At 42.6% G+C, this 20,130-nt stretch overlaps 1 protein-coding gene across 1 annotated transcript in view; it reads right to left on the bottom strand.

Moving 5' to 3' along the window:
• Positions 1-20,130, bottom strand: part of ZZEF1 (zinc finger ZZ-type and EF-hand domain containing 1) — a 119,593-nt gene that overhangs the window by 19,646 nt on the left and 79,817 nt on the right. The window contains 13 exon segments of the mRNA XM_023731139.1: positions 1,566-1,698; positions 2,246-2,420; positions 3,103-3,380; positions 4,852-4,991; positions 6,399-6,549; positions 10,825-10,994; positions 11,916-12,178; positions 12,480-12,645; positions 14,552-14,690; positions 16,354-16,483; positions 18,066-18,227; positions 18,960-19,079; positions 19,684-19,848. Coding sequence (XP_023586907.1) covers positions 1,566-1,698; positions 2,246-2,420; positions 3,103-3,380; positions 4,852-4,991; positions 6,399-6,549; positions 10,825-10,994; positions 11,916-12,178; positions 12,480-12,645; positions 14,552-14,690; positions 16,354-16,483; positions 18,066-18,227; positions 18,960-19,079; positions 19,684-19,848 — 2,192 coding nt within the window.

The following is a 20,130-nucleotide window of genomic DNA, read 5'->3' as shown; positions in this document are numbered from 1 at the left end:
AGAACTACCAAAAAGCAGCAGGCAGAACAATTCCTGGGGCTACACAGAGTTTGGAGTACTTGTGTTCCTACCAGTGCCAGTGGAAGGACCTTGTACTCCAAGGAGGATTGAGGAGAATCCTCAGAAGGGTACTGCCTTAGCAGTAGGGCTAAATTAGCCGTAGATTAAAGGCTGCTCTGGATCCACCCTAACAAAGCTTAAAAGCAAGATCCAAAAGGATCCGACTGATTGCAAGTAACTTATCGGCACACCGGAACAAAATCTATCACTATTTAAAGGAATACAAAAAAATCCAGCACCAACAATGTGAAACTCGTATGTTTGGCATGCATTAAAAAATTACCAGCCATCCAAAGAAGCATTAAAATGCTTATATTGGCAAAGAAGAAAGATCTCAACTCAGTGATCTAGGCTTCCACCTTAAGAAACTACAGAGAGAAAAAGCCATTACAGTCATGCATTGCTGCCCAGAGCCAGGAGTGAACAGCTGCCCAGCTGTGGCAGGTGAAGGAAGCCAGGAGGAGGGGAGGGAACAGGAGATGGCAGAGGAGGAGGTGCTGTGGGGACTGGATGCACCCTGGAGCCCCACTACTCGTTCGCTCTGAGAGTTTGGGGCAACCTCCGACTGCACATACATCCGTGGTCCCGTAAGTTTTTTTTAAAAGGGAAAGCAGCCCTCCTTTAATTATTTCCCCCTAAAACCATTAGGAGGAGATGATCAAAGGAGAGCTGCTTTTCCTTTTTTAAAAAAAAAAAACCTTACAGGACCATAGATGTACGTGCAGTTGGAGGTTGCCCTAACTTATGTGGCACATGACTGTATACTCAAAGCAAACAGAAAGAAGCAAATTAATAATTATAAGGGCAAAAACCAATAAAACAAAAATAATACAGAAAAAAAATCAATGAAGCCAAAACCAGGTCTTTTGAAAAGATCAAAAAAGTTGGTAAATCTCTACCTAGACTGTCTAGGAAATAAAGAGGACACAGATTACCAACAGCGGGAATGAGAGAAGGTGGCTGATACCCCATGCTGAGCGGAAAGAAATGAAAGAGGAGCTAAATTTTATAAGACCTAAACTTATTCTCCGGGTGGTGCAAATGGTTAACGTACTTGGCTGCTAACCAAAAGGCTGGATGTTTGACTCCACCCAGAGGCACCACGGAAGAAAGGCCTGGTGATCCACTTCTGAAAAATCAGCGATTGAAAACCCTATGGAGCCCAGTTCTACTCTGATACACATGGAGTCACCATGTGTCAGAACTGACTCAATGGCAACTGAGGCAAATGGAGGAATCAAAGGTTCAGAATGTAACATCTGGCTAACCAAAAAACACACAGCCACACACACACAAAACAACAGTGTGGAAAGCGGCCTTCAAAATTGTTCAATCCAAGCATGTATTTCAGAGATGAGGGCAAGTTATGGTCATAACTTTCTTTAAAAAAAAAAAAAAATCACAGGCAAGGGCAAGAACCAAGGTATCTTCATTAATTTTAGGGTACACTGGGATTAGACAGTTTTCGTCCATTTTTAGAAATAAAAAATAATTATGTTTGGGACCTGTTTTCCTTTTCCGGGTTTTGACATCGACGATCACAGCCCTGTTCTTCTCAGTGAAGTGCTTCAAGATGATCACATTATGTGGTTCATTGGCATTATCCATATAAACACAGCGGGTCCCCACACAGAGGACCTAGAACATGACAGAGAGAGGCAGAAAAGGCAACTCAGCAGCACACTGAAACAGGAAAGAACACTTCAGGCATAAGCCCAGTCCCTTTGGCTTGTGCCTCTGTCTTCAACAAGCACTCAAGGGTAGCCTTCTTCGCATCTCTAAGTCCAAAAAGCCTAGCACAGGCCTGAAGTGCTGGCTAGATGGAACTGTCTTTTACAGTACCCCTTGTTCCAATCAGATGAGAGACATGAAGATTAGAAATGAGATCAAGAGGGATGCCTGAGTGAAAAACAAGTGTACTTTCAAGTTCTTCGTGATTTAAAATGACACAGTTACCTTTTATTTCATGCCAACTACTACTGGCTAATGAAATGACACAAACAGCTGAATTGTTAACCGTGCAATTTGAACAAATCATTCTGTAATCTTGAAAAATAACAATACTGTAAAGGCAAATTATACAACTGAAAAAAAAAAAAACCACCTTCCAAAGATACATGCTTATAGAGACTTTGATGTGTATGAGGAAAATGGGATAGGTGGCCAGGCCTTCAGAGAGATGTACCTGGGGGAAGCCGACCAGCACAAGCAGGGTGAAGATGTTGGTGTGCTCCAGCTGGAAAGGGAGCTGTTTGATGCAGTGGTCTGTGAAGGTGGCAATGACGTCACGCCACAGTGGGGCGCTGTTGAGTGACCGCAGGATCTCTGCCATGGAGCACGCCCAGTCTAAGCCCACCCGGCTGGAAGGCAAGAGCTCCATTAGGGGGCAGTGCATGAGGCTCCAAACTTGAGTCATTGGAGCTCACTGTACTCCAAGGCAGCCCCAGGGGCATGCCAAAGAGCCTTTCTCTGCCACAAAAAAACTACCAGAATGATGCTTTTCATGGCAGGGAGTGTGGAATCAAAACCCACTACTTATGAACTCAGTCTAAAACTGTGCTTTAAAAAATCCCTATAAAGTCTCACACACACGTTTGTGCATGCACAACTGCACACACACATTCACACACGGGAAAAAAGCTTGGAAGGAAATACACTAAAACAGCACCTGATGCATTAATATGGTACAAGCCAGGGTCATTTTTTTCTTTATTTCTCTTTCCCAAATTTGGTATTGTGATTATACCACTTTTACAGTGAAATACACTCATTTTCCAGGCCTACATTTACTGCTCTCAGAAAAAACACAGCAGGATTTATACCATCAGAGAGATGGGTTGGCAGACAGTGCTGAGGCTGCTCAGCTTAAGCACAGCTTTACTGTGGGTTGACAGCATTGCTAATAAAACCAATTCTATTCTCCCTAGACTCTCAGAGAACAGCACTGTAGCATACAGAAATTAATCAGACTTAGGACCTAATGAAATGAACACTAAGTTGGGGTAGGGTGGGGGAGGCTAGGGGAGCAAGAACCAAGGCTACCTGTCCAAACACACGGCTCCCAGGCTGAAGAGCAGGTGAGTGGTCTTCCAGCCATCTGGCACGATGGAACTGTCCCCTGATGCAAATAGGTTGTGTTTGGCTGAGAGGACCTTGATCACTGCAGCATCTACCTCTGCTGGTAAAAGGCGGATGATTAACTGGCCCAGAAGACCAAGTGTGAGGTGGTAGGTTTCATTCAGGTGGCCTGCGTTTGAGATGACGACCTGAAACATGAGTGGGAGGACGTGCTCCAGATCTATCAGGGGGACTGTGGGACCCTGCTGAGAGAGGGAGAAAAATCTGTTCAATACACTGCCAGCTGAACACTCCACCCCTTCATGTATTATTTACAACCAGTCTATTGCCAAAGGAGCTATGCAGTGTCTCAATAAATGCCATATGTAAAACCAAGTGTAAAACAAGTGCTTCTTCAAGTCGCATCTCACAATCCTACTTCTGATTTCCCTTTACCCTGAAAAATAAACTTCCAAAATTTTGGGGAGATCCCTGTCTCCTGCTCCTATATCCCCATTGCAAAAGAATTGAAATAATCCAGAAATACACAAAAAATTAAAGCTCTCCATAATCCATTCCCCCTACCCTGCCAATGCCCAGGAGATAACAACTGTAAACAGTCTTTTAAACTTCCCTATGCATACTTATATATTACATATTGTATTAGATAAAATTATTTCATCAGTGTTAAATTTCTTAAGCGTGGTTATATAGGACAATGTACTTTAAAAGACACATGCGGAACAACTTAGGGCGAAGCATCAATATTTCTCTACAGTGAGTATGTATATATGACTTATTGTTGTTTTTAATTCTCATATCTTTTTATTTTGAAAAACTTTAAGCTTAAAGAAAAATTGAGAGACCAATGTTCTTCACCTAGAGTCACCAGTTGCTTTATCTGTTTATGTACCTATGTGTATATGTATGTATATATATACATGTGTATATATTTATGTATGTATATGTATCTCCAAAAACCTGTATATATACACATATATATATACACGTGTGTGCACTTGTGTATACATATACATATGTGTGTATATATATATATACATGCATACATACATACATACATATATGTGCGTGTGTGTGTGTGTGTGTATACATATATATTAGCCCTGGTAGCTCAGGGGTTAAGCACTCGGCTGCTAACTGAAAAGACTGGTGGTTTGAATCCACCAGCCACTCCGTGGGAGAAAGATGTGGCAGTCTGCTTCTATAAAGACTTACAGCCTTGGAAACCCTAAGGGGCAGTTCTGTGCTGTCGTACAGGATTGCTATGAGTCCAAATCCACTTGATGGCCAAGGTTTCGTTTGGTTTTTGGAGATATATATACACAGATATATATATACACCTAAACACACACACACAGACATACACAGATAAAGCTAAATGTGAACAACTGGTGACTCTAGGTGAAGAACACTGTTTTCTAGTCACTGTTGTTTCAATGTTTCTGTAAGCTAAAAGTTTTTGAATATGAGATAGAAAAAAGATAATTATGATAATGAAAAACAACACTGATAAGTCATATTACACAAACTTATCGTAGAAAAGTTAGAAAATACAGAGAGGTACAAAGAAGAAAAATAATAATCATTTATAATTCCCAGAGATACACAATGGGTGCTATGAACAGTTTCTTTCAGTGTATGGCTTTCCAAAAATATGTTTTTCTATGTACACCACCACCCTCTCTTTTAAAAAGAAATGTCGACTTCTCTTACCGACTTTAAAGGAGGTAACATGGCTGCTAGTAATCCCAAAATTCTCTTCTGGGAGCACTCTGCAAACACTTGCTCAGGGCTTGGAGTAACTGCCTTTTCCTCTACTGGCTTCCGAGATGATGCCTCTGAATCTTCAGCATCTGAGTTGTAAAACGTCCAACTTTCAGGTTTTGCCAGGGGTTCTACATGTGCACAAAGCAGCAGGTGGAGGTGCATAGAAACTGCTGGACTGTCCCTGTGCTGCTACAGAAAAAGCTGGCATTTTTAAAACCCTGTTGCTGAACAAAGGAGGCCTACCCTGATCACCCTACTAACATACAGCCTGTCTGTCCCACCATCCCTCCCACCCCTCTGCCCTCCCCCTCCCCTTACCCTGCTCTTTGATGCTCACAGCATTTGATCACCACATACTCTACAATTTATATTTCTTGCTTACTGTCTGTCTTGCCATCCAGATTTTTGTTTCTGTCAGTGATGTATTTCAAGCACCTAGAAATGTTTCTGGAGCACAGCAGGTGCTCAGTAAATACTTGGTGAATGAATACACTGCACGTGAAGCAGGATGCGATTGTCAGGAGAACTAGACTATGACTGATTCTGATGACGTGGACTGACGTGGAATGTCAGCTGTTTTCTGGAACAGAACTACCAGTACTGCAGAGATGAGCGTCAGCCCCTCAGAGCTGGGCCCACAGACAGGGCAGATGACAGCTGCTCACTTCTCCCTCCCTCATAGAGTGAGCAGATGGGAAGATCCTGCTTCCCCTGGGCTGCCAAAAGGAGGACACTGAGGTTTGCTTCCAGTCTCTTCAGCCCACAGCACCTCCACCTCACTGCTATCATCTCCCTAAAACACAGCTCAGACCTTGTTGCTGCTATGTTCCAGCAGGCTGAGAGCCCCAAACAGCTCAGGCCAGCAGCCGACACCCTCCGCAGCAGAGCCCCGCGGCACCTATTTTCATCTTCCAGTGTTCCACTCCATCCCTACACACCTGCCAAAAGGGACTTTGTCCCTGAACTTGACTGGCAGTTTCCCATTTTGTGGCCTTTGCTCATGTTGTTCTTTCTGCCTTGAAGACCCTTCCCCCACAGCAGATTGATTCTATCATACTAAACATCCCCTGCATTTCCTTCTTTAAAAGGACTTACGCGGATATAATCTGTTCTGGATAGATACCAATCATCGTTAATACTCCACTTACTCTTCTGAGTAGAATCACATTCTCCCTCAGATTAGTTACTTGCACCTTTGTCTTAAACGTTCCTAGCCTGTGAGCTCCATAAGGGCAGGTTCGTTTTATCCCCAGGGCCTAGCACAGTGCTTGGCACCTAGAAGGCACTCAGTAAGTACAGGGAGAATAAGCAAGGGAGGAAAGCAGTCAAAATGAAGGAATGAGGACTTTCAAAGTGTTATCAGCACCATCATCACACAACCGAGAAACCATGCACCTCTGTTTGTAGCCAGTTTTAAATTGTGTACAACAAACAGCTCAGAGATGGGTGTGCATGCATTTAAGGTGAAAGTGAGCAGGACAAATACTCTTTACCTGTAAGTCCTGGAGGTGTGCTAGCATCTGCAGTTGAGTCTACAGTTTGGGTCTGGCATGAAGGATCCTTTGTTAACGACACACCTTCATCTACCTTGTCTGTCTCTTTGAAGCCTAAAGGTCTGGTCTCCTTGTGAGCGGCCCCCTTTCCCTAAGAATAAACGGCAAGTGTGAAAGAATTAAAGCCTGTTATAACAAGTTTACTCCATTAATATTATAACACAATTTTTTAAACATTAGCCAGTCATGAGGCTAAAAACTCTAATTTCACTAGGAAATATCATTCATTTCTTATGATAAATCTATACTCTATATTAAGACATTAATTACTGCAACACATCCCCCCAAACATCTTCCAAATGCCCCTCCATCAGTCTGTGGTCACGCATTTTAAATTTTTCATAGTTCAATGTTACAAAACACTAATTCTGAAGGGTCAGATTCTGAATGTCAAGGATTTAAAGAATAAATTGAACAATTTATTTCATTTATACTTCCCATCTTATGTATACACAACAGTGATAAACGTTAAGAAAAATATAATTAAGTATAAAAAGATTTGGATTGGGATGTTCATAAGGTTTCTGATTTATGCCAACAAACACATGTTCACCTTCTCTTTTATAGTAGCAGACAATAACTTACCAGGAAAAGCTTTACCTGGAAGTAGACTAAATCAGAACTGTAGAGGTTTTTTGGAGGAAAAAAAATCCAGTTTCCAGGGGCCTTAAATAAAATGGCTCATTTATTCCTCCCAGGAAGGAAAATATAGCTTTATAATAGAGATATCTATCACCTCCTCAACCTAGTGAGCAGAAAACATCACTAATAATGATGTTTCCCTTCTAATCAGGGGAGATTTCTCAGAAAGCACACAATGGAATCATCCCTGGAGCGGAGAGGCAGAAGGAGTTGTGGCCAGTTCACTAAAATGCCCCCAAAGCTGCAGCACAGCAAGAACGTTTACGGGAATGGCAGAATTAAAAGCCAGCCAGTTTCTGGTAATTTCTCTACAGAAAACGGGAGGAGGGGTTGCGGGGAACAGAGGTCTGTTTTCTGTCGGGAGCCTGCCTAGTAAAAGATCTGGGAAAATGCTTCCCTAAAAGAACATCTGGATGGGCTCCCCACAGTAGGGGAGGGATGACCATTCAGTTGGGTTACAATTGCCCAGCTAAAGCTTGAATACAGCATGGCTAATCTCTTGGACTCTATGTGCTAACTTTTTGAACTGGTCTTCTGAATTTTTCAGCCAAGAAGAAAAGATGTAAGTATAAATGATCTAACTTGAACATCAGTACAATTGTAACTGAATATATTCCTTAGGTTGGTGATTTTCTTTGGTGAGTTTCTGTAATTTTCTGTTTTCTACACAGCACAAAATTCCAGCTATGTCTGTCTAAATTCTTAGGAACTCAGTGACATAGCCAAGGGCACTTAAGTTCTAGATATTGCTCAATTTGGACCAGCTGCATTAGATTTGGTCAGTTGTATCATTTTGCATTTTTTCGAATAATGGCATTTAATGCGGCTATTTTATTTTTCGGATATTCTTGATTGGTGATTGCTATGACCTGGGGATCTGGGTAGTGCTAAGCTGAGAACAGAAGCCCTGGTGGAGAAGTGGTTAAGTGCTCAGCTGCGAACTGAAAGGTCAGCGGTTCAAATCCACTAGCTGCTCCTCGGGATTAAGATATGGCAGTCTGCTTCTGTAAAGATTTATGGCCTTGGAAACCCTCTGAGACAGTTCCGCTCTGTCCTACAGGGTTACTATGAGTTGGAATCAACTTGAAGGCACTGGGTTTGGTTTTGGGTTTTTGAAGCTGAGAACAGATTTCTGAATATACCTGATGGCTTTGCAAAAATTAGTTAAGAAACTGACCATGTCACATAAACCGGACGCTCATTTGGCCCAGGATGTTTAGGGACCTTCGCGGCCCATTTTTGTAATGGCTCTGACCTTATTATTATACTTGTGAATCCTCCAGGAGCAAACCCTTTAGCGTGTGCCTCTGCACGCTCAAAACAGTCCTTTAAATGATTCTTTCAAGACTGAATCAGGGTTCCCAGAAGGGGTGATGGTATTGGGTCAGAACAAAGAATGTGCCTGGGATGTTCTGGTGCTCTGGAGTGCAGCTGGACAAGACAGCCCTTGAGTAAAGCTAATCCTGGTCTAGGGAGAAGAAAAGAAGCAGTGAAATTACCCATGAGTAAAGACAAATGGTGGTGATATATTTTAGCCTTAAAATTAACATTTAAGTTTGTATATGGAAGTAGGGGGAGGGCAACACATAAACATGTATCTAGCATTTCTGACTACAATAAAACCTCACTCAATTATACAGATTAAAGGAGATGGAGGGGCAATTTGAGCCACCTTAGAAGGAGCCCTGGTGGCACAGTGGTTAAGTGCTCAGCTGCTAACCAGCCACTCCACAGGAGAAAGATGTGGCAGTCTGCTTCCATAAAGAATTACAACTTTGGAAACCCTATGGGGCAGTTCTACTCTGTCCTATAGGGTCACTATGAGTCGGAAACAACTCTACGGCAACAGGGTTAACTGCAGAACTAAGGCTGTAATTCAGCAGGCCAGCAGATGTACTATCCTATTTGCATCCCAAAGGAACTTATCTATGAATTAGAGCTAGAGAGAATATAAACTGAATGACTTAAAATTGACCCCTCCCCCTTTTTTAAATAACTCCCTAGAAATAAAACTATGCAACATAAACTTAGGAAAACAGCATACACTCGTGCCAAAAACACAATCATTAATTGTCTGGGCCAATCCTGAGCCATTTATTCTGTATGGCAAAGCTATCATACACATTGTATATGACAGCCTCCCCCTAGGTGATATGTAGGCATAGAACTTGTATTTTCTCGGCACATGAGGGGATAACTCAGGTTTCAGTAAGTCTCACAAAGCCTAGATCCTTCGGTACTTGTGGGTGGCATGTCAAAGGATGTTGAGAGTTCACAAGAAGACACAAACATCTCCCAGGCTCAAAAGGGAAGACTGTGGATTTGGCCTGTCTCTCTTGATAATGCTCTCTCTGCCCCCACCATGATTTGTGGGTCATTACAGTGCTATCTGGAGAAGGGATTTTGTGGTCAAAAATGTCAACATCTCAGAGACAAGCTAGACACGCTCTTTTGTTGCATGAAGGTAATAAAATTTTCAAGTTACTGCCAGTCATGTTTACTTCTGTCTTCCTCAAAATGACAATGGGATTCCAGTGAGCTGTAAACATCAAGTGGGGGGACCCTCAAACTATTAACATGACAGGGAGAGAGAATAGAAACATTAGTGGCTCCTGAGGCAAAGCTGGGGGTGTTTACGGCATAAACTTCAGCTTTGGAGGCAGCCCCACAGAAGTGATGCTATGCTCTTCCACAAAACAATCTTTACCCACTTAGACAAGAAACATCTAGAATAAGCAATTGCAGAGACCAACACTGATTGCTGGTTATCAGGGCCGAGTGGGAGGGGATGTGGGAAGTTATTGCTTAAGAGGCGCTGAGTTCCTGTGAAGGGTGATGAAAAATTGGGAAACAGTGATGATGCTTGTACAACATGGTGAACAGAATGTCACTGAGCTGTACCCATAAAAATGGTTGAAATGCAAATGTTTTGTTATATATATTTTACCACATACACACACACAAATTTTTCAAGCCACTATCACAGGTTACGCCTGAATCCAGAAAGGCTTTTCTTCTGTTTATACAACTATATGTAAAATATTGTGTCTACTTAGTAAATAGTAAGCATTTAGTACTACCTATTTGTTGACCAAATATAAAAATAGCTACATGTATATAGTGCTCACCATGGGCAAGGAACTGAACTCTTTAGGGGCATCAAAAAACCAAAAGCAAACCAGTTGCCGTGGAGTTGATTCTGACTCATGGTGACCCCACGTGTGTCACAACAGAACTGTATCCCACAGGGTTTTCAATGGCTGATTTTTTGGGAAGCAGATCACCAGGCCTTTCTTCCAAGATACCTCTGGGATAGACTTGAACACCAACCTTTTGGTTAGCAGCCAAATACATTAACCGTCTGTACCACCCGGGGACTTTAGGTGCATAGTCTTATTAATCCAGGTAATAGAGGTAGTTAACCCTAATATGGAACTTATTATGAATGCTGTTCTAAGCATCTTACATACATGAGCTCAGTGTATGTAATGCATGTAACTCCTCACAACAACTCTATGGTATGGGTATTATTATTACCATCTCTATTTTACAGATGAGAAAACTGAAGCAAAGAGATTGCAGTAACTTGCCCAAGGTCCAACAAAGCAGGGATCTGAGCCCAGCCAATCTGGGTCCAGAGTCTGTGCCCTTAACCCCTCTGCTACGCTGCCTCATGTGAACGGCTCTTCCTTCAGACTCCGCATAGTAAAGAACTGTTATTTACGTTGCAGTTCACAAAAGCGCCTGCCTCTGACGGCTCCTCAGCAGCCTGGACAGCCTTCTTTTCCAGCTGCTCCCCTGACGTGTGAGTGGGCAGCAGGACTGGCAGGGACTGATTTTGTGGGGTAGATTCACCATCTGGTAACATACCAAGAAGAGCCAGAGCTTTCAGACCTATATGAAAAACAAATAATGGTTAAAGTTTTATAACAAGCATTATTTCCTACACATGCCATAGATCACTTTGCCACTACATGGAAATAGATAGCTGAGTTCTACACAAACCAAATGGAAGAGTACTCAGTCCAAACACCCCTAGCTATCCACAGCTAGTCAGTTCTTGATCTCAGACAGTGAAAGTTTAGATAGCAAGGGATACCTGTACTTTACTGACACTAGAAGACAAAAGATACAACAGGATTACTTATTTGACACTAATTTCAGAAAACCATAAATATTAAATTTTTATAGTAGTACCATACAACTAGATTTCTAAAGTCCCACTAGCATATAGATAATAAAAATATCTCTGAAGCACTATATTACTCACTTGCTACTTAATACAGGTCTGATTTCCCTAATGTTTACTAGAATGAGGAGTGCATAATTCTGAGAGAAATTCATCTGCCTTGAGGTTCAACATACAAGTTATTTTCTCCCTAGTACCCCTCAGTATAGTCAAACTCATCTAGATATTTTATTAGTCAAATTATTTTACCTGTAAATAGCCCTCATCTAGAATACATTCGTATGGACGTAGATTTGCACCTCAGGTTAAAAAATGTCTGGACTCCTTTGGCCAAATTAAGTTTGGTAGGTGGTAGGTTCAAATACAAAACACTCCATCCACACACCTCGAGGGTTTTAATTATTAATATATTTTTTTATACCTTCATGTAAACATTTTAGAGAAACTAAATGCTACTTTGAGGCCAACATTTCTCTCAAATGCATTTGGGAACTTAAGATTAAATTCCATACCAGGGGCAGCCCCTCTTAAGGAAAACCATATTCTGTGGCCTCTAGGCTGCGTACAGCTCGGGCTTTTCCCTCATAAGCACCAAAGGCTGGTTTTGATTTCCATGCACGAGGCACCTTTTCCCTGGTGAGCCTTCATCAGACAGTCCCCGACGAGCTGCACACACTGGCTTCGCAGGGTGGTGGCACTGCTGCTGGCGTGGGGGTCCAGCTTCTCCCCATCCACATCCTCTGCACTGGCCAGGTGGGCACTGTAGAGTGCCAGGGCAGCAAAGAGCAGCCAGGAGTAATTGTGGATGTAGGGCTGGATGAGCCTCTGCCGGTCACTGATCCGAATGGTCACCATCGGATGGGCCGTGATGCTGTGTGTAGGCAAATGGCTGCAAAAGCAAGAAATTATGTGACGGAATGCCCATAATTTTTAGAGACACAGATGAAGTATGTAGGACTTGAGGTCTGGAATTTGCTTAAAAATACTTTAACAAAGAAAAGAAAAGAGAGAGAAAGAAATAAACTAAGCACACATAGTAAAACCTTGAATCTGGGTAATGGGTATATGGGGGTTCACTGTACCGGTCTCTCTATTTTTGAGTACGTTTGAAATTTTTTTTTAAAGTAAAAAGCTCCCTTTTAAAGCAAAGGAATACATAAAGCAAAGGCAACAGGCCACCTGAGACATACCCATAGGAGTATTTCTTTGCCGCATAGCATCCGTAGCAGAGATCAAAGTCATCACACACGTTGCAATTCATCCTCCGGCCTATGATCAGACCCTGGCAGTGGTCACAGGCAAACTCCATGTTGACCATTTCATGGTCATCCCCGTGGCCCTCGGGCGTCACCCCACCTGGGGGAAAGAGACAGCAGTGTGAGGTGCTGGGGCAAAGGGCTCCTAGAAGGGCTAGCTTCCACACCCAGACCAATGCCTGCACCAGGGCTATTCCCCATTTACTGCTCAGGAACAGCAGTGCCACACATGTCCTCTGGATACCAGGGCATGCTGCCGGGGGACTCTGAGCATATGAATGCACAGAACTTCTCTGGCAACGGCACAGTGCACTGATCCCTTTTCCAGAGCAACAGTGAGACTGATCAAATAGATAACCAACTTTCATCATGACCACAGTTTGGCAGAAACAAGTCCACATGCCAATTTGTGAGCTGACAAATATTTAGCACCTGTTGGTGTATTCCTGTTATTATGGGTTAAGGAGCGACCTATTACTTTTTCACTGCCAGATGTACGGCAGTCTGTATGTTCAGGGCTAGAGAATTCTAAGGGGGAGAGGAGGAATGCGAAAAGAACTAGAAAATGTATTAAGTTATGAGTATGGCTGTCTCATCTTTCACCAAAATAAACTGATCATATAATGAGAAAGTAATTCTCAAAGTCAGATATTCAGGAACTCCTGAAGCTGATTTTTACAAGGGTATTCCAGAATCATAGAGGAAAACAGACTTCATAATCCCAGACTCAGTGAGTGAGAGAGAATGTTAGTCTCAAAAGAGAGGCTGGTCTCCTTCTCACTCTGAATCCAGCACTCTGTCACAGACTCTGTCATGGACTCTGCTTAATGCTCCTCATTCTGACCCACTTCCATTCCCACTGCCACATAATCCAGGCGCTAATCCCCTCGTGACTACAGTGATTTCCTACGGAAATTCTTATACATGCACAACAACCCTCCTTTACCATAGCTCTGATCATGTTAACGCGCTGCTTGAAAAATCTTCTCCACTGTCTGTAGATGCAAGTTCAAATTCCTTAGCCCAGTACCCCAGGGTCCCACAGTCTGGTTCCCACCCATCTTAATGTATCACTCAGCTCCTAGTCAAGCACATCTAGTTAAACACACTACAGATGCTCAGGCCTCTGATTCTGTGCTTGCACATCTCCTACTGGTGACACACTCCTCAGTGTTTTATTCACATCATCAAGTTCTAACTCTCCTCAGAGACCAACCAATTCACACCCCACCCCCTCACCAGCCCTCCCAGCAACAGTCATTTCTACTACTGAACTTTTCCAGAAATAATCTGTAACTCAGCACACACACTGCTGTCCTGGAATATACATTTTGTGGACATGTCCAGTCTCCCCGCTAGACCGTAAATGTTCCCAGGGCAGATATGGTGTCTTTGCCACTGGGCCACGTACACAAAGGTACTCACTGTTCACTACTGCTGATCTGCTTTACCTCAGCACCTACAAGTCACACCATTAAAGAATTTCTCAAGTTTGCTTTTTTGCTACTGGTAAACACTGCATGATTCAGAGGCAAAACTATTTCCTGGACGCTCAAGGGAATGCACAGTTATTGGTCCTGAGTGTTTCACAAGTACCTATACCCAGCATCATGGAAGAGCAGTCAGGTAACATAGCTGTGGAGCTTATCATCTAGCTGAGGAGATAAGCCTCGTATCTGCCAACAAGTCAAAGAGTACTACCAGGCAATAAATCCGTTGCCGGAGAGTTGATTCTGACTCACAGCAAGCCTATAGCACAGAGTAGAACTGCCCCGTAGGGTTTCCCAGGTTGTAAATCTTCCCAGAAACAGACTGCCACATCTGTCTCCCACAGAGCGGCTGGTGGGTTCAAACCGCTGACCTTTTGTTTAGCAGCCCAGTGCGTAAACATTGTGCCACCAGGGCTCCTGAGCAGTGCAATGGGAGTTAAAAAAAAAAAAAAAGGTCACAGAAAACAGATACAATGATTACTTGTGGATATGGCATACTGAGTCCATGAAATTTACCTAGGAAGCAAGTCTTGCAGAGGTCCATGTCGCTGCACTGCAGACACCGATAGCGGTGCCAGGGGGCGATCTCATCACACCCATCACAAGAGATGTCCACATTTAACAGGTCACAGTAGCGAGCAATAAACATGTGCATCTGTAAGGTGAAATAAACACAATTAATCAACAGGTTTTCTAACGTGGCCACTATTCATTAATCAGTTCATTCCTCCAGTAGGTACTTATTGGGCACTTAAGATGCTCCAGGCACTGTATGAAGTGCAAGGGTTAGAAAATGTGCTCAGTGTCTAGTCAGGAATTCCCTTGAGCAAACAGATGGCAACCACACTGTATGATAACGGCTTTGACAGACAAATTTAGGAGGCTAAGAGAACTCAGAAGAGGGGTAGCAATGGGTGATAAGAAGGTCAGGGGAGGCTTTCCAGAGTAGATGATTCCTCAGCTGAGACCTGAGGGACAAAAGGAATTAGGTGAGTGAGGGCAGTGGGCATGCCATATAGAAGGAATAGCAACTTCTAAAGGGGGCAAGACAAGGGTTCATGACATTGGCAATAATTCAGTATGGAGACTAGAGTACAGAGGGGAATAAACAGATGAAGTTAAAAATCTTAAACTACAAAGGGCCTCGAATGCTAGTCTAAGGCATCGCTGACAGTTTGCAAATATAAGAGCAACAGGATCAGATTTAAATACTTTAAAAGTTCCTGTGGTTGCTGAGAGAAGAATGGATTGAAGAGGACAAGACTGGAGACAGGGACTGACCAGCAGGGAAGCTGTTATAGGTAGTGAGGGCTGGGACAAGGCAGTCAGCATAGATGATAGAAGGTGGGCAGATGGGTATTAAGGAGGCAGAAGTAGGGAACCTCGTGACTGACTGGATATGGGGGTGACTAAAAGAGAAGGGTCAAGAACAACATCCAGACTTCTGGCTTGGGTACTTGGTTGGCTAATGGTAGTGTTCACAGATACAGGAGCATTGTTTCCTGGTACTTAAAAACTTTCTGGGGAGAGAGTAAGAGCACTCTTTCATGAGCAAGCAAACTGTTATACTGGAAAATACTTGGAGGCTACAGTACAGTTTATCTTTAGGGCCTAGTAATGAGAGAAATAAATAAGTCAGTCAACATACAGTAGTAGACCAGAGCAAACGTGCAAGGTCACTCTAGAACTAGAGAATGGCTCCTGGTAAGATATTAACACGTGAGAAAGAAAAAGGAGTCACAAAGGCAAAGCACCATCCAAACACCACAGAGGTGCTATATAAACAAAGTGATTGGCACATAGTAGGCACTCAATACTTAGAAAATGAGTGAATCTGTCGCCAGTGGCAGGTGTAACACCTAATGTGGAGATGGACACAGCAGGCTCTGAGCCTGATGCCTTTACACATCTGAGTCACATAACTCTGACTCCGGACATACATGGCTACTTCCATGCTCACCGAGCAACCTTCTGGTTAAAATGTGGCTTCCCAAGCTGCTGTGCTGAGGACACCAGAGTCCAGGTCCTTCAGCAATTTTATTTCTTACTGTAGATGAATAAAGTGGCACCTAATCTCACACACGAGCCAATTTTCTGTAAGTCCAGTTCCAAGGGAGGGAGTGACTCTCTGAGTGTGGTCAAATCGGTATTCAGAGCCCCTCTGGCTAAAGACCAGGCCTGGTGACAGCAGACTCACTGAGGTACTGAATGCCACCGGGGGCCCTCTCGGGGACAGCCTGTTGGTACTCCCCCAGGCAGACTCTCCTCTCCAAACTCCTACCAATTCCCTTCAGATTACTCTAGTTGAGAGGTCTTACTTTCCTCTGCTTCTCTGGATCTTCCTGGGCTATTTTTTCATACCAGGCCTCAAACATGCCATCCTGACACTCATCCATCCATTCTGAATTCTGCTTGGCATCAGCAAGCTCATCTTCTTCACTCCATTGGCTGAAAGAAGGACATAAAGAGAGAAAAATATGCCTCTCCCAAGAATCAAGGAAGGCACTGATTAGCAGACTATGTGTCCTATCAGTGTCATATATCGGACATTTTAAAGCTTCTGAGTAGGAAGGGTCAATTTGCTTTTCACAGCCCCAGGATTCGCCAGGTGTTTGACAGACATATACCAGTAAAAGAGGGAAGTCCTTTCCAGAGCAGACTACACCGAGTGAGAATTAGAGCTTGAAAGGTTGTGCCTACATGGCATAATTCCAATTGACAACCATTTGTGGTGAACCTACTATGTGCCAGGCACTGGGGCCAAATAAAGCGATTTTTCAAAAAAAGTTTGACTGTGACATGTTCAGCAGGTACCAGTGGAAAGAGCTGGAGACGTGAGTCAGAAGACGGTGTGGCTCTGGCTCTGCCACCAGCCGCTGCAGACCCTGACACAATTCTCAGCCCTGCTCGTCAGTTTCCTCATTTCAAATAAATGATTACAGGTAGATAATCTCATGGGCTTCTTTTAGATTCAAAATTATAAATTTCCATCATTTCAGTTTATAGTTCATTTTAGTAACCAGAGTTTTAAACATTGAAGGATTTGCTCCATAGCAAATGCAAAATATTTACCAACCAACAAAGACATATTCATTCATGCATTCCAACAAATTGATTGTAGGTCTACCCATACTTAGCTTTGGGTTAGATGTTATAAAGGACGTGTAGAGAAAGGGTGGTCCCGCCCGCAAGGACTATATGGGGCAGGTGCTGACAACAGAGAGAGCAGGCTGACAGCTGAAGAACCAATATGCTGAGGCCCCTTTACCCCAGTGCTGTGCCGCCTCCCTCTGCCAACAGCGCCTTCTGACAACGGGAAATGGCTGTGGTTAGGTAAACAAGGAGACAGCTGTAACTCTATCTCCTTTTCCCAGAATAGCTCTTCTGAGAGTGCAAACTGTCCCAGTGCTGACTTATTCATTTATTTTCCTCCAATTCTCTCCTCTTAACTCCTGCTTTTCTTCTCCCATTCTCTTCTACACACATTAGTGCTTAATGGGTAAGTGGACTTGAGCAAGTAGAGACACTTATCAAAAGTGGAAAGAAAAAGCAAACTTTGCATAATTTTTTTTTCACATACCTAAAGTTCTTAAAATGTGTAAGAGGTTATAGTGACTCAAATCACACATACATGTACTGTAATCAGAAATACAGAAAAGGATTCTCTGACTCAACAAGCTAAACTAGGAACTACAGAAAATGCAGAGGATCCTCATCCTAAGAGTTTACAATACCTCCACCAACTACTTACACAGCACTACTATGTGCCAGGCACGCTTCTAAATGTTTAAAATATAACTCATTTATTTCTCACAACAATCCTACGAGGCAGTACCATTATTATCTCCAGCTCTAAAGATGAGGAAACTGAGGCACAGAGGGTTAAATAAATCGCACAGCTAGTATGTGGTAAAGCCAGGATAACACACAGACAGTCTAGCTCCAGAGTCTGTGCTCTTAACCCCTATGCTACGATCCCTGCATTTTATAATCTACTTTAGGAACTCAGAGTGCAAGATGGAGTACTCACCTGATCACACTGTCGTGGACACTTATGTTTTCTTGTGACATTTTCATGAGGAGATCTGGTAACTGAATATCAACAAAGAAGGCAAGATCACTGGGCTCCCAACCCATATCTAGAAGATGAAGCAGTGCTGTCTGGACACAGGATAAGGCAGGCAGCAAGGACCTAAAGAGGCCGCGAAGGGGACAATTACCAAAGCTGTCCATTACCAACAGACACAACAGAAATAACCCAAGTTGGCAACCTGGTTTGTTTGTAATTGGAAAGCGGAAGGGAACATCAGATTGTCGGTTTGAGTTCCTTTAATCTCCTTTCAAATTTTTCATGCTCCATACAGACACTCTTCAAAGGACACCTTAAGCAAAAGAATTCTGAAAGGTGTAAAGCAAGGTTTCCACCCTGCCAGGGGATTGCCATAGGGGACATTTTATGGTAAAGGATTGAACAGTAAAAATCATGATGAACAGCAGGATCAAGGCCAGCTAAAAAGTAGCCAGGGATATGCAATTTAGAAATACAGAAAAGCCATTTGATTTAAGATTTATATCTAAAGCACTTATTAAGGAAAAGACTAGAAAATGGCTTTAAACTTAAGTTTTAAAATGTAATGAACCATGTATATCAAAAATGGAACACAAGAAGTTACAAATTCTTAGATTCCATTAAGACCTGACCCATCCCCTTAAAAAAAATGCACACATCAAAAGGAAAAAGACTAGAAGAAAATATACTAGCATGTTAACAGTCGTCAGCTCTAGATGGTAGGATTAGAGGTTATTTTTATTTTATTCTTTGTGTTTTTCTGTATTCTCAACAATGAACCTGTGTTTCTTGTATAATCACAGAAAGAAGTAAAAATACATTTTTTTCACTAGGAATTATAAAGCCATCCAGTACCTGTCATTTAAGCTGCTAAATCCTTTAATTGCTTTGACCAAAAACAGAACAAGTTGATAGTAAGTTTCTCGAATTTCTTTGTGTAGTTCTGCACCACAGCCTTCCAAGTGTCCAAAATAACTAGAAACAGAGGAAATCACCAACTTAACTCAATTGTCAGAACATCATTATAATAATCATCATTACTCCTTATAAGAAAAAGAGCCAAGAAGAAGCAAGCCTAACAAAGTGGCACAGGAACTTAAGAAAATACAAATACACTACTTCTAGAAAATAATGGACAAAACATTAAAGTGAGTCCACTTAACTGAGTCCAGAGAGCTGCCCAACGGGGTGGGGAGATGACAAGTATTTCTCTTTCTTTATTAATATAAAAGCCACCCCTCCCACCACCACTTAACTGAATGCCAGATTCTGTGTTAAGCATTTTTCACAAATTACCTCACTTCATCCTCTCCGCATAAGCATGCCCCACCTCTCACCCCAGCCCCCGTCACTGCTGACTGCTGCACCAACTCACTGTCTTTTCTACCTTTATCCTTGTCACCTTGGTGACGTCAACATCCATGTAAACGATGCACCCAGTTCCTTTGTGCGAATGAACTAACCCAAATTGTAAATCTGTATCCTACATGGAAGTGATGGAGTTGTTAGAGAAGACAATCAGGATTTCTTTAAAACTACCTCAGCTTGCCTTCCTTGCAGACTTGTAACATGTACTTACTTGGTAAACTCTTTCTGGCAGGTCAGAAGCTCTAACAGGAAAAGTATAAAAGGCGGATGGAAGCAATGAGGCTGTCCAAGGGATTCTGCACAATACTGAATTATCCTCAGTACTTCAAGGATGCTCTGGGCTTGGGCTTTCTTCAAGGAAAGAACCTTTACAACACTGGAGACAGAACTCAAGTCAGGAACGTCCAGAACACTCTTGAGCTGGGACAGAAAGGAAACATACCCTCCACCCAAGTTCTGATGCCGTATTAACAGAAAGGAAATAATACCGTGAGGTATGAGACGTATCATTCAGGAAGAAAATCAATACCTCTTTACTACTTTTAGTCATTACTCAGCAGTATTACAAACAGGTTTACGCCAACTCTCCAGAAGCCCAACAACCCATATTAAAAATAAATAAAAAAGGAACTTTGATATCTTTACTTCCCCATAGAGA

Source organism: Trichechus manatus, unplaced genomic scaffold (assembly GCF_000243295.1).
Source record: "Trichechus manatus latirostris isolate Lorelei unplaced genomic scaffold, TriManLat1.0 scaffold00040, whole genome shotgun sequence".
In the NCBI taxonomy this organism is placed as follows: Eukaryota; Metazoa; Chordata; class Mammalia; order Sirenia; family Trichechidae; genus Trichechus; species Trichechus manatus.
Note: the sequence above shows the minus strand (reverse complement) of the source record. Positions and strands in the feature narration are given on the sequence as shown.